General features: G+C 48.8%; 1 protein-coding gene across 6 annotated transcripts in view; it reads left to right on the top strand.

Annotated features, from left to right (window-relative positions):
* Nucleotides 1-13,491, top strand: part of ACTN1 (actinin alpha 1) — a 105,425-nt gene that overhangs the window by 57,334 nt on the left and 34,600 nt on the right. For all 6 annotated transcript variants that reach the window (XM_004055343.5, XM_055362183.2, XM_004055344.5 and 3 more), the window contains exons 3-6: nucleotides 988-1,107; nucleotides 9,890-9,976; nucleotides 12,090-12,177; nucleotides 12,735-12,813. In XM_004055343.5, the coding sequence (XP_004055391.1) occupies nucleotides 988-1,107; nucleotides 9,890-9,976; nucleotides 12,090-12,177; nucleotides 12,735-12,813 (374 nt within the window). The remainder of the gene's footprint in view (nucleotides 1-987; nucleotides 1,108-9,889; nucleotides 9,977-12,089; nucleotides 12,178-12,734; nucleotides 12,814-13,491) is intronic.

Genomic DNA, 13,491 nt, shown 5'->3' with positions numbered 1-13,491 from the left:
GCCTTTTGGGGTCCTTGGCCCCTTAGAGACCCTGAAAGCTATATACCCCTTCCCTAGGTATGGCTATATGCTGCACTTAGAAAATTCTCAGATCATTTCAGGAGGCCCCTGGATGCTCTTTGTTCTGGAATAAAAGTGCTGTTAATGGGGTATTTGGAGAGCCAGCTCCTCTACCTTTATTTTCTCAAAGGTTCTGACCTTGAAACCTGAGCAGCAGAAGCTACTGTGTGGAATCTGGAGGTGGGGGTGGAGGGTTGACCTGGAGCTGAGCCCTGGGTGCCCACAGGGGCAGCATAATAGGACAAGAACTGTGGTTCTCAGATGGGGATGGGCTGCTATAGGCAACTCCATTTAAACACCAGGGAAGTCCATAATACTTGAGTGACCTATACCCTCCTCCCAGGGCAAAGGGAAGGCTAGAAGGAGTTCAGGGCCTTTGCATGTACTGTTCCTTCTGCCTTGATCATCATTCCTTGCTTTGTTTGCCTGGCTGCAAAGACTCAGACCTTTCCTGACCACTCCTCAGTTCCTCCTTCCTCTTCCTCCTCCTCTTTTGAAGAGCATGGATCTTTCTTTGTATTTGTTCATTGTATATATTTATTTGTGTTTCTCTATTTAAGGTCTGTCTCTCCTACTGGACTGTAATTACATAAAGGCAAGAAACTGTTTTGTTCACCCCCCTATTCCTAGCACCCAGCCAAATCCCTGGCATGCAGTAGGGGCTCCATAAATAAATGTTGAGTGGATGCAAGCAGGTTTCGACCTGAGAAGCAGAAGAAAGAAGAGGCAGGGTAGATTCTCCCTCTCATTCCCTGCCAGGGTGACATTCTCCAGCCCCTGAGCAGCGTTTGAGCACACACACAGGTGCACACATGCACATGCTTCTGCCTAGCTAAGCTGTGCTTTGGATGAGGGTGTAGTGGTAGTAGCTCTGGCCCCTGGCTCATAGCGTCTCACCTTCCTCTTCCTCCCTCTTGATCCAAACAGGTGAACGCTTGGCCAAGCCAGAGCGAGGCAAGATGAGAGTGCACAAGATCTCCAACGTCAACAAGGCCCTGGATTTCATAGCCAGCAAAGGCGTCAAACTGGTGTCCATTGGAGCCGAAGGTAAGGCCTACCTCTGATGGCCCCAAGGAGTCTGATTTTCTTTGTCCCCCTGGTTCTCTTGGCCTTTTTTGTGCTGCCTCTTGGGCCCATGCATCACTTGGGGGCATTGGGCAGTGGGTCCCCAGCACCTCCATCTGGTCACCTGTGGATGCTTCGTATTGCAACAGCACTTTTCTTCTAGTCTCAGCCCTGCCCAAATCCAAGGACTTAGACCCCTGTTCCCATGCCTGCACCTGCTTAGCCACGTCCTTGCTCTGTGGAGTCCTGTGTGTGTGGCATGCCACCTCCCCCATCCAGAGGCCTGACAGAGGTGTTGCCTGGAGCAGAGGATTTGTGTGTGGGCTGGAAAGGGTGTGCAGACACAGGCTGGTGGAGGCTGGAGGCTGCCCTGAGACTCCCCGGGGCCTGGGAAGACTGAAGTCCCGAAGCCTCTAGGAACATTTTTAATAGCATTTCCCTGCAGTGTAGCTTCCTAACTCTTTAAGTTTTACTTAGAAACACTTACCAAAAAAACTATTAGCATGTCTTTAATGATTAAAAGAAGGTAGTGTAATTTCTTGTGTGCATGGTGGTGGCTCTGAAAAATTGAGAGTGGGTTGTTTAGAGTGGGCAGAAAATGTTCTATCCAGGCCCCTTCAGTCCTGTGACCATGGATTTAGCAAGTATTTATGGGGCACCTGCTGCATGATGTCAGAGACCTAAAGATGAACGAATCTCACTCATTCAAGACACACCGTGGCTGTGAGAATGGATTGCTCACTCTGTGGCATATACTTAATCCTCACAACAACCCTATGAGGTAGCTCTAAGAATTAATTATCCTGATTTTGCCATAAGAAAACAGATGCTTAAAGAGATTACGTGACTTCCTCAAGGTTCCGCCATCAGTAAGTGGCAAAGCCAGAACTCAAACGCAGGTCTTTGTGACACCAGAGGAATGCCCTGAGAGTGGCCTTCCCTTGGAGGGGGCAGAGGTCTTGCTCCTGGGAAGTCCATAGGAGCAGATCTCTTCTCTGGTTGAAGCTTACAGTCCCCTCTCTTCTAGAAATGGAGGGATATTGATCAAATGGAGAACTTTAACACAGGCTCAGCAAACTGCAGTGCATGGGGTCCAGTCCGGCTGATTTGGATTTTTGGAAATATTGGAACACAGCACACCCGTGTTAATGTATCATCAGTGGCTTTGTGCTGCAATGGCAGAGTTGAGTAGTTGCTACAGAGCTTATATGGACCATAGAGCCAGAAACATTTCTTATCAGGCCCTCTACAGAAAAAGTTTGCTCACCTCTGCCTTATCTGGAATTCAGGCCAGTGCCCAAGGTGGTCATGCAAGGTGCCTTATGGATTCCAGCATCTCCCCCACCAGCTGTGAGCTTCTCAAAGGCAGAAACCATGGTTTCTACATCCTGTGGCCCCAGTTCCTAGCAGCATGATGCACACAGTAGGTGCTCAATACATGTTCAAAGGATTTACATATAGCAGTATAATCTGCTTTGTGATTAGGAAGATGTTCTCTGCCTTATAATAAGAAAAGAACAGTTTGCTTTATTAGGGAGCAATTCAAGACTTGGCAGAAAAAGTTATAACTAAGCAGGCGTGGGAAGCCAAAGAAAGTCACCCAGGTGGTTGGTGCAGGCTCGGATGCCCCCGGGGCAGGGAAGTGTACAGAATTTGTGAAGTGGTTCAGGGGTCAGTGGCAGGGGTGGGTAGGGACCGTGGCAAGCTAGAGAGTCATGTCCTAAGCGGGATGGGCACCTTGTGGATGTAAGAAGTTGCTGCTGTGTGGATCCAGTGCTGCCAGATCTTCCAGTTTTTGAAAAGAAGCCAGAAATCCAGATTTTTTGAAAAGAAAAATTTGGCAACTAAATTTAAAAAAATAACTTGTTTGTTCTTTAAAGCCTCTACCAAAGGGGAGGAGGGCAGGGAAGGGGAAGGCGGAAGAGAATAGCACTCACCGAGTACCAGCTCTGTGTTGCTAGACAGGGTGCTTTACGTGGGCCATCTCCTGCTACGCTCATGATGGGCTCGTAGGATGGGTATCACCAGCCACGTTTTACAGTTAAGGAAACTGAGGCTCAGAAAAGTTGCTAGAGTGGAAGAGTGTCATCAGTTGAGCCCAGGCTCTGAGCCAGACTGCTTCTATGTGGCAGATCCAGGGTTAAACCCAGGGTTAAGCTCCAGAGCTGAGGCCTTCCTCTTCCTGTCACTGTCGGCAGCGCTGCCTCCCCGGTCGGAGCCCAGGACAGAACTTTCTTTTTTCTTTTTTTTTTTTCTTTTTTTTTAAGTAGAGATGGGATTTCACTGTGCTAGCCAGGATGGTCTCTATCTCCTGACCTTGTGATCCACCCGCCTCGGCCTCCCAAAGTATTGAGATTACAGGTGTGCGCCACCGCGCCTGGCCTAAGATCTGAAACTTCTTTTTTTTTTTTTTTTTTTTTTTGAGACAGAGTCTCACTCTGTCGCCCAGGCTGGAGTGTAGAGGGGCGATCTTGACTCACTGCAAGCTCTGCCTCCCAGGTTGACGCCATTCTCCTGCCTCAGCCTCCCGAGTAGCTGGGACTACAGGCGCCCACCACCGCGCCTGGCTAATTTTTTTTTTTTATATTTTTAGTAGAGACGGGGTTTCACTGTGTTAACCAGGATGGTCTCAATCTCCTGACCTCGTGATCCACCCGCCTCAGCTTCCCAAAGTGCTGGGATTACAGGCATGAGCCACCGCGCCCAGCCAGAACTTTCACATCAAATTGTCTTCAGTACTGAGATGGCAGATCAAGCCTGCCCCTGCCAAGCTGGCCTCAGGGGTGAGGAGTGAGAGGAACACTGGCGTGAACTCTCATCTCACTGCCGCTGCTATGCTGGGAAGGTCATTCACCTGGCAGCCTCAGTTTTCCCGTTTCCTTTGACACAGGCCTAGCTTCTCTAAAGATTTTGAAAAGGCTCCTTTATTTTTTATTTTTTGAGACAGGGTCTCACTCTGTCACCCAGACTAGAGTGCAATGGCACGATCTTGGCTCACTGCAACCTCCGCCTCCCAGGCTCAAGTGATTCTTAATCTGCTTCAGCCTTCCAAGTAGCTGGGATTACAGGTTCGCGCCACCACGCCTGGCTAATTTTTGTATTTTTAGTACAGATGGGGTTTCACTATGTTGGCCAGGCTGGTCTTGAACTACTGACTTCAAATGATCCGCCAGCCTCAGCCTCCCAAAGTGCTGGGATTACAGGCGTGAGCCACCACACCCCGACGAAAAGTTCCTTTAAAGTGAGGCATTCTTTACCTTCTCCCTGCCCTGAGGAGCCAGTGTTTTCAGCTGTGGCTTCCAAGACTGAAATCATCCACTCCCGTCAGGCTGAGCACCAAGATTATGCCACAATGGCCGCTCTGCTGAGCCAAGAAACTAGATGAGGCAGCAAATGGCGTTTTGTGGGCTTTTAAAAGTGAAATGGAGTTTATTGATGTAGATTATAAAATAAAAGGCGATGGGCAGATCGCATGGAATGAGCTCTCCTGGAAGGGGGGCGGGGGAACGTTGCAGGTTGTCCATCCTGGGCTGCTGAAGGCTGTGACTGTGGAGACCAGGCCCAGCAGGGACACCCCTCACCCCCCACCAAAGTCTTTGAAGGATTATCATGCAGTGCAAGGACTAAGACCTCTGGCTGACTCCAAAGGGCAGAACCAGGCCCAGAATAGGTACCCTGTAGGTAGGTGGACTCTGGGAGCCTTGGGAAATGGAGCCGGGGCTCTGGGAGGGTTATGAGTTCCCTGTCCCTGAAGGTGTGCACATGAAGGCTGGAGACAAGGAGCTTCCACACATGAAGGGGAGGTTAGAGCAGATCCTTAAGGTCTCCCCTACGATATTTGGTTCTAGAATGCATAGACTTCATGGAATTGGCCTGGGTGAGTGGTTGGAATGTAGTTAACCAGGGGAGAGAACTCAAAAAGGATTTTGTATTTTAAGGTCTTTGGGCAGGTGGAGCCTGAGGGTTTGGGTGCTGTGAGCATGGAGGTGGGCTCAGTGAGGTAGCATGTATCTTTAGGATGGAGGGGGCAGTGGGTGCCATACCACAGCATTGATCTGGGAGGTGGTGGCCCCTGGGGTTCTAGTTTCTGTCACATGGAATTTCTGCAGCATTCATTCTGCCATCTGAATACTGAACAGATGACGGTGTCCCTGGAGAGAGAAGGAGGGAGAAACATGTTCCCAGTAAACAGGGGATGTGAGCAGCTTCATAGCTCGCTGTAGACCAGGAAGGTCTACATTACAGACGCTGTTAATCTGTCATCAAGGTTTTTCCACAAAGCCCAGTTGTGGCCTTGGAACCCTCCCTTTGGGCCCAGCCTTCTAAGCAATCCCTGACATAAAGCTGCCTGTGAGATGAGGCATCCCTGCTGCAAACGTTGAGAAGCCGGAGGCCCGGTATACAGGGCCTGCCGTGCCAGGGAAGGGGAAGGAGAGTGGATGGGATGGGAGTCAGGTGGGAACTGGGGCTGGGCGTGCATGGGCTGCTAATTAAGCACGCTCTACTCTCTCTGCTCGTGCTTGGCGCCTCTGTTTTCTGGAGTGAAACTATGCCTTTGGTGTGAATGAGAATTCAGTAAGCAAAATTCTCTGGGGAGTTTCCGGGGAAGAAGAAGAGGAATAAGTAGGCAAGACCCTAAAAAGAAGCCACCTGCCTCTCCCAGTCCCTCCAGGAGGACTCCAAGAGGGCAGATCTGCAGGCAGTGAGCTCAGGGCCAGCGGGAGGCCCTGGAGTTTGGCCGTCACAGAGTGGGGCAGCATGTGGGGGACCAAGGGAGGGCTAGCACTGCAGCCCCACTCCTAGGAAGGCCAAACCATGGGATTACCGCTCAGAGCTTTTTTCTAGGCTTAAAAAATTTTTCCCTTATATTTTAAACACTATTTATGAAATTTTTTACCTGCTTTTCCCACTTCCCATGCTAAAAAATTTTTCCAAGTTATTAAGCACTCATGATGTAAGCATTAATGTCTGCGTTCACTGTCTTTTTTGTTTTGTTTTTTGAGATGAGTCTTGCTCTCTTGCTTAGTCTGGAGTGCAGTGGCACGATCTCAGCTTACTGCAACCTCTGCCTCCCGAATTCAAGCGATTCTCCTGCCTCAGCCCCACGAGTAGCTGGGATTGCAGGCACGTACGTGCCACCACATCTGCCTAATTTCTGTTTTAGTGGAGACGGGGTTTCGCCGTGTTGTCCAGGCTGGTCTTGAACTCCTGACCTCAAGTGATCTGTCCCACCTTGGCCTCCCAAAGTGCTGGGATTACAGGTGTGAGCCACTGCGTCTGGCCTCATCATCTGTTTGTCATACTTCCTCCCAGGCCTGGGCCCTGCCCTGGAAGAGACTGAGGTCCATTGTGTTCTCAGAGGGCCAATGGCAGGCCTGTGTTAGCTCTGCCCATTCCCCCACTTGTGGTTAGTGTTTGTTCACTCATTCATTCACTCAGCAGATGCTGATGGGGGCTTTGCCTGTGCCAGGCTTCATACTGAACTCTAAGCAGTGATGCAAAACAGGAAGTATTCTTACCCTCAAGGGGCTTACATTCTAGAGGGGAAAGAGAAAATACACATGTACACCTGTCAGATGGAGAAAACCAAAGCAGGGAGGAACTTGGGTGGTCAAGGGAGGTGTCCATGAGAAGGGGATGTGTGAGTGAAACTGGCAGGAGGCAGGGACAGGCCACGTGGGTATCTAGGGAAGGGGAGCTGCAGGAGGCCCGAGCAGGGGGGATGGGGAGGAGGAGGAGGAGAAGGAGGGGAAGAAGGAGCAGGGGGAGGAGGGGGAACCAGAGGCCCAGGCGGCCAGACCACGAGGGCCTCTCTGGCCACTGGCTTTGACTCTCAGGGAGGTGGGAAGCTGTGGAGGTTTTTAGCAGAGGGTGATATGGGGTCTGGGGATTTACTTGGTCATTCTGTGTACTGTGTACATTTGCGAGGTTTCTAGTACGGGGTGTGATAAATAGCCTTGCAGCAAGTGCATTCATTCAGGAACCTTACTCTGCATTTCCTTTCATTGGCTAGGGATAGATTCCTGGAGATAGAATTATACTGCCAAAAAGCTGAGCAACTTTAAAATGCATGCTCCTTGTGGCCAAATTATTTCCCAGATTAATTGATTAATTTCCCAGAAATTATTATTATTGTTTTTTAAACCAATTTACACTTCTGGTGTGGTGGCCTTGCTGACATCAAGGTGTGTGGTTTTTCAACTTTGGGTTTTTTTGTTTGTTTTGCTTTTTTTTGTTTTTAAGAGACAGGGTCTCAACTTGTCGCTTAGGTTGGAGTGCAGCGGTGATATCACACAGCTCACTGCAACCTTGAGCTCCTGGGCTCAGTCCCCAGTCCTCCTGCCTCAGCCTCCCAAGAAGCTAGGACTACAAGTTTGCACCACTGCACCTGGCTAATTTTTTCATTTTTTTGTAGAGACAAGGTCTCCTATGTTGCCCAGGCTGGTCTTGAACTCCTGGGCTCGAGGGATCCTCCCACCTTGGCCTCCCAAAGTGCTAGGATTAAAGGCATGAGCTACTTCACCCAGACTAACTTTGTTTTTTAACTTTGCTAATTTAATAGCTGGGAAGGTGGTCTTATTTCTTTGATTACAAGTGAGATTGAACATTCTTGTGAATTGGTTATTTGTATTTCATGTTTTATGATTTTTTTATCTTTTGCCTATTTATTGAGAGTTTAGTATTTTTGTCTTTTCAGTTTAGATGAACTCTTTAAACCATTGGAAATAACAAATGAAAGTGCATTTTTTAAATTTTCAAAGATTTATGAGCCGATTCCTTTACTTTTTTATTTTATTTATTCATTTTTTTAGAGAGGGTCTTGCTTTGTTGCCCAGGATGGAGTCACAGCTCACTGCAGCCTCTGCCTTGGCTCAAGCAATCCTCCCACTTAAGCCTGAGTAGCTGGGACTACAGGCACTACCATGCCTGTTTAATTTTTGTATTTTTGTAGAGATGGGGTTTTGTCATGTTGCCCAGGCTGGTCTTGAACACCTGGGTTCAAGCAATCCACCTGTCTTGGCCTCCCAAAGTGTTGGGAGTACAGGCTCGAGCCACTGTGCCAGGTCTATGAGTTGATTCTTAATGAGTAGTACTACCTCCCCACAATGTGGACTGCAAAATGCTGGCTGGCTGTGTTGCTTGGTAGCAAAAGGGGTTGCATGCTGCTCAGTTCTCTGTTTCTCTCCAACCCAAGCATTTGGATGTGGGACTGTGCCCCGCCTGGTGTCTGGGGCTCTGGGAGGGGCATTTTTACTTCCCTGTTTACAAGAAGGGTTACATCCTATTCCATGTCCAAAGTGGACACTTCTTCTTTGCTCAGCATCCCATGCAGACTCAGCAGGTTACCCGCTCCCCTGGGAGGTGGCTGTGGCCAAGCACCGCTCCATGGACTACACCCGGCTGGTCATGGAACAGCATACAGTTTTGCCCTCACTTTTGGGAAAGGGGCTAAGATGTTAGAGTATACCGTCCTTAATGGAAATCCACTCTTGTTTCAGGGGTTTGTGGGATGCAAATCCTAGTAGGGTCAGAACTGCCTAGAAATTGTTCCTTCTCGTGGTTCTGTTGGGTCTCCCCTAGAATTAATGTTGCAGGTAGGAAAAAAAAAGATATTCTTTGGGTACCTTACTCTTAACTGAGCGTGTCTTACCATGGGCCAGATTACTATCTCCTGGTCTGGAAGCAGGTGATGAGGGGGTGTGGAATCTACATTTGAGTATCACTTGTTCAACCACAAGACCATAAATTGCTCCATGTATTGGGCTCCTTAAAATAGGGCTTATTTATGTTGTATTCCCTGCCATTAGGCCTGGTACAGAAAAAAAGAGAAAATCTACTTCATAGAACTTGTAGATTCTAAAACTCTAAAAGGTGCTGCTTAGACTAAATATATTGGGTTATCTCTTAGCTGTGATCTCGAAGCTATTGTTTGATTTTTTAAAAAAACATGTTTTAATACCCAGACTAATGGCATTGTGAGGTTGAGTCAGTGGATAGTTCAAGATGGCAATTTACAAAACTTTAAGTTTGTGACTTTCTCTTGATTCCACTGTTTTTCCACGTGTGGGTGGCTATTTTGAGAGCTGTGATTGCCCAGAGAGCCCCAGCTCACAGAATTGCCAGAACATTTGTGATTGCTTAGAAATCCTCCCCTCTTCTTCATCAGGCTGGGAACACAGATCAGGATTTCAAATGCCCCCTTTTCTGTGGCCTTCCCTGATGTACCCACTGTCTCCAACTAGGATTGATTACACCCTTTTTTTGTGCCCCAAATAGACTTCTCTTCCAGCACTTGTCACAGTTTATTGCATTCACTTTAAGAAACATCCAGGCCAGGCATGGTAGCTCATGCCTGTAATTCCAGCACTTTGGGAGGCTAAGGTGGGAGGATCGTTTGAACCCAGGAGTTTGAGACCAGACTGGGCAATATCGTAAGACCCTGTCTCTACAAAAAATGAAAAAATTAGCCGGGTGTGGTGGCCTATCTGTAGTCCCAGCTACCCAGGAAGGTGAGATGGGAGGATCGCTTCAGCCCAGGATTTGGAGGCTGCAGTGAGCCATGATTGCACCACTGCACACTAGCTTGGGTGACAGAGGGAAAACCCTGTCTCAAAAACAAGCAAAAATACTGTTTCCCTCTAGAAGTAGAGCTCTGGAGTCTTTGATTCCTAGCGTGGGGCATGGAGTGCTGTGGGTGCTGAGAGAGTGTTAATTCTGTCCCCACTGAGGCCCTTTCTGATGTGTGCTCCTGCTGTTTCTGTAGAAATCGTGGATGGGAATGTGAAGATGACCCTGGGCATGATCTGGACCATCATCCTGCGCTTTGCCATCCAGGACATCTCCGTGGAAGGTGGGTTTCCGCTTTGTTCCATCCTGCCATCACCATCTCGTCTCCCTCCCTGGGCTTAGCCTGGAGAACTCCCATACCCAGGGCAATGGACGTTGATCAGGGGCCATGTCCTGGGCTTCTTGCTCATTTATTGGGCATCAGACCTCTCCTCCAGTCAATGTAGAAAAAAGAACTATTTGCCATTCTGATTCTCATAGGCATGTTGGCCTCAGGGAAACTCCCCACTTTGGGAAAGTCCAAGGCTGCCATGGGGAAGTATATTGGAAAACCCACCTGGCTCTTGGGTTGTTAATCTGAAAGGGTGGGGAAATAGCGGCTGGGAGGAAGTACCAGGAGGGGCGCTAACCCCGTCCTCCACTTTGCTCCCCTAGCACCCTCTAGTGGCCATTTCACAGATCTGCAAGGGCCGCCATGGTCTGGAGACGTGATCTCTACGCTTGATTCCACACTCGGGCAGTTTTTGAGCTTTATGTCTGCTATGCCTGTATTTATCTTGCATAATAATATTTGTGTATTGTTGTGCCTGTGATAAAGCACACATACTGAAACAAACTTTCACAAGATGAGATGGAGATAATATTTTTAAAATATTTGTTTTAATGGCATAGACATCATAAACATTTTTAATCAAAGGAATTTCTTGATGAAAACAACATGGATTCAATTCAATTGCTTTGTGATGGAGATCTAGGTGTGACACTCTGTGATGCAGCAATGTAGAGGTCCAAGTTCGGTTTATGGGTACTTGGTATTTAGGGTTGAAGTGGTTGGAAATAGGGTCATAGTAGTCACCTGGGGTGTGGTTCTTGTTAATGATCGTGGATGTAAATCCATTTCTCAAATAGCCTTCTTGATGATTTTGATTCTTTTGGGTGGACTTCTTGTCAGCTCTGCAGTCATCATTGTGTTACTCTTGTGATTTAGCTGACGAAGAGCTTAAGCTAAGTAGAAGCATTAGCTTTTCCAATTTTTAAATTGTCTGCTTTTGCTTAGGTGGTTATGGTCTTTGTAGGAACCCTTGAATGTCATTTTAAAGTCCATTTTGTGTGTTGAAAATAAATGAGATCGTTCATGAACACAGTCCACTGAGTACCTTAACCTCCAATTCACAGGCACAAACACAGGGTGTATTAGTCCGTTTTCACACTGCTGGTAAGGACATACCTGAGACTGGGTAATTTATAAATAAAAAGAGGTTTAATGGACTCACAGTTCCACATGGCTGGGGAGGCCTCACAGTCATTGCAGAAGAGCAAGGGAGAGCAAAGGGACCTCTTACATGGCAGCAGGCAGAGAATGAGAGCCAAGTGAAAGGGGTTTCCCCTTAGAAAACCATCAGACCTCGTGAGACTTATTCACTACCACGAGAACAGTATGGGGGAAACCACGCCCACGACTCAATCATCTCCCACCGGCTCTCTCCCACAACACGTGGGAATTATGGGAGCTACAATTCAAGATGAGATTTGGGCGGGGACACAGCACAAGCCTAGCAGGGGGGTAGTGTGGTTTGCAGTCTTTCTTCTGTGCTGGGAGCTCCGTGAGCCCCCTCAGTTGCCTGCCTAACCTCATAGACACATGGCTGCTTCACACACACAGGGCAGCAGTATTGATCCGTGCAGTAAATATAAGGAAACCTTATTTTTTAGATTAAAAACAAAATCTGTCTAGGAGTCCTAATGCTTTCTTCTCACTCAGCTGTGTGCACCCCTCAGGCTGTGGGATTCCCCTGTCTGGAGACCCCTAGATGTGTAGATTTCCCCGATCAAACCTTCCTCCCCAACCTGATAGAGGTTTCCGACTTATTTTGTATCATTACCATTTCTTGGAATAAAAGAGAGTAGGGGGAGCTAATTCTTGAAGTTTGAAAAACTGTTGTCTCAAAATTTACACGTGTAACACGACTAGCTCTGAAAAGCTTCCCAGCTTGCTTTTTCTGTTTCTCAGATAACTTCTCAAACTCTGTCAAGGGAATAGACTTGATGGCCAGGGCTCCTCGTTCAGTAGCTACAGGGTTGGCATCAAGGGGTCACAGTGGGGCCTCCTGTGAGCCAGCATCCCTCCCTCCACCGAGTCAGCCCTCTGACCTCGCTGCCCGTCCCCTTCCCCACAGAGACTTCAGCCAAGGAAGGGCTGCTCCTGTGGTGTCAGAGAAAGACAGCCCCTTACAAAAATGTCAACATCCAGAACTTCCACATAAGGTGAGTGCTGGGGGCTGAGGGGCTCTCACAGAACCAGGCTGCCTCCCCCGGGAGCTCCCAGACCCCCTTGGCTGGGTCAGTCTCAGCTTTAGAACAAAGTGGAGACCTCTGGGGGAAGAAGTAGCTTTCCTTGGGAAGGGGATGTCGCCATCGCTCTGAATCCCCCCGTCTCTCTCCCTGCAGTGTCTTAGACGGGGCTGCTGCCTGATATAACTTTGGTTGATGCTTCTGCTACTGGGAGCACCCCCAAGGAAATTGTCCAGGAAGTCCCAGCCCAGGGCTCTGGAACAGCAGACTAGGGCCATAGGCCTTGGTCGGGGGTAGGGCTGGATATGGCGGGTTTATCTCAACTTGTCACCCCCCCACAAAGTCTTGACCCTAGTGCCTGGGATTTGTGGCAGGAAGAAATGTCCCTTCCCATCCTGTCTTCTAACTCCTGCCCCAGAAAGCTCTATGTGTTCATCTCTCTGGTGTCCAGGAGGCCACTGCTTTGCCCTGGTTGCCCGTTTGTTCAGCCTCATTTACCAGCCTGCCCCTTCTTCTCTCTCCCCGGGCAGCTGGAAGGATGGCCTCGGCTTCTGTGCCTTGATCCACCGACACCGGCCCGAGCTGATTGACTACGGGAAGCTGCGGAAGGTATGTGTGCCCACCTGACCACCCGCTTTGGGTCCCTGGCAGGTGGGGTGGGAAAAGAGCAGGACTAGGACCCTTGTTGTGACAGTCCATGGTCCAGTCTGAGCAGTGTTGGCCTCTTAGAATAGCCAGACAGAGCCCCAACTGAAAGTGAAGAGAAAACACCTTCCCTGTTAGGGCAACTTCATTACCCTTGTGCGTGGTGTGTGTGTACTTGCACACATACACAGCCCATCAGGAAAATATCACAGCTGTGACAGCAGCTTTGTCAGAGGGATGGAATGATACATGGTGTTTCTCCCTTCTGTTTTTCCGGGATTTGTAAAGAGGAGACACTATTTTCATCATTGAAAACATTGCATATTCTAAGAGACAGTTCATCCCCGCCTTGTCCTTTGACCTGCTGTGTGGTCCTGGGCAGCTTATCCTACCCATGGATTTGGTTTCATTTATTGCTCAAGTTTGGCTGGGGGATATTCTTTTGGTTTCACTCCCGCCTTCAGCATGAAGCTGCAGTGATTTTTCTTGAGTGGGTGTGTGGAGTGGGGACAGATGCAGGAGTGGGAGCTGTGTTTCTAGCCTCATGGTGGTTCTCAGTGTCTGAGCTGGTTGGACGACACTGCCCTGGACCTTGGAGAAGCCTGTCCTGGACCCTCTGACCACACTCTCCAGGTTCCCTCC

The sequence above is a fragment of the Gorilla gorilla genome, chromosome 15, assembly GCF_029281585.2.
Source record: "Gorilla gorilla gorilla isolate KB3781 chromosome 15, NHGRI_mGorGor1-v2.1_pri, whole genome shotgun sequence".
Classification (NCBI taxonomy): Eukaryota; Metazoa; Chordata; class Mammalia; order Primates; family Hominidae; genus Gorilla; species Gorilla gorilla.
Note: the sequence above shows the minus strand (reverse complement) of the source record. Positions and strands in the feature narration are given on the sequence as shown.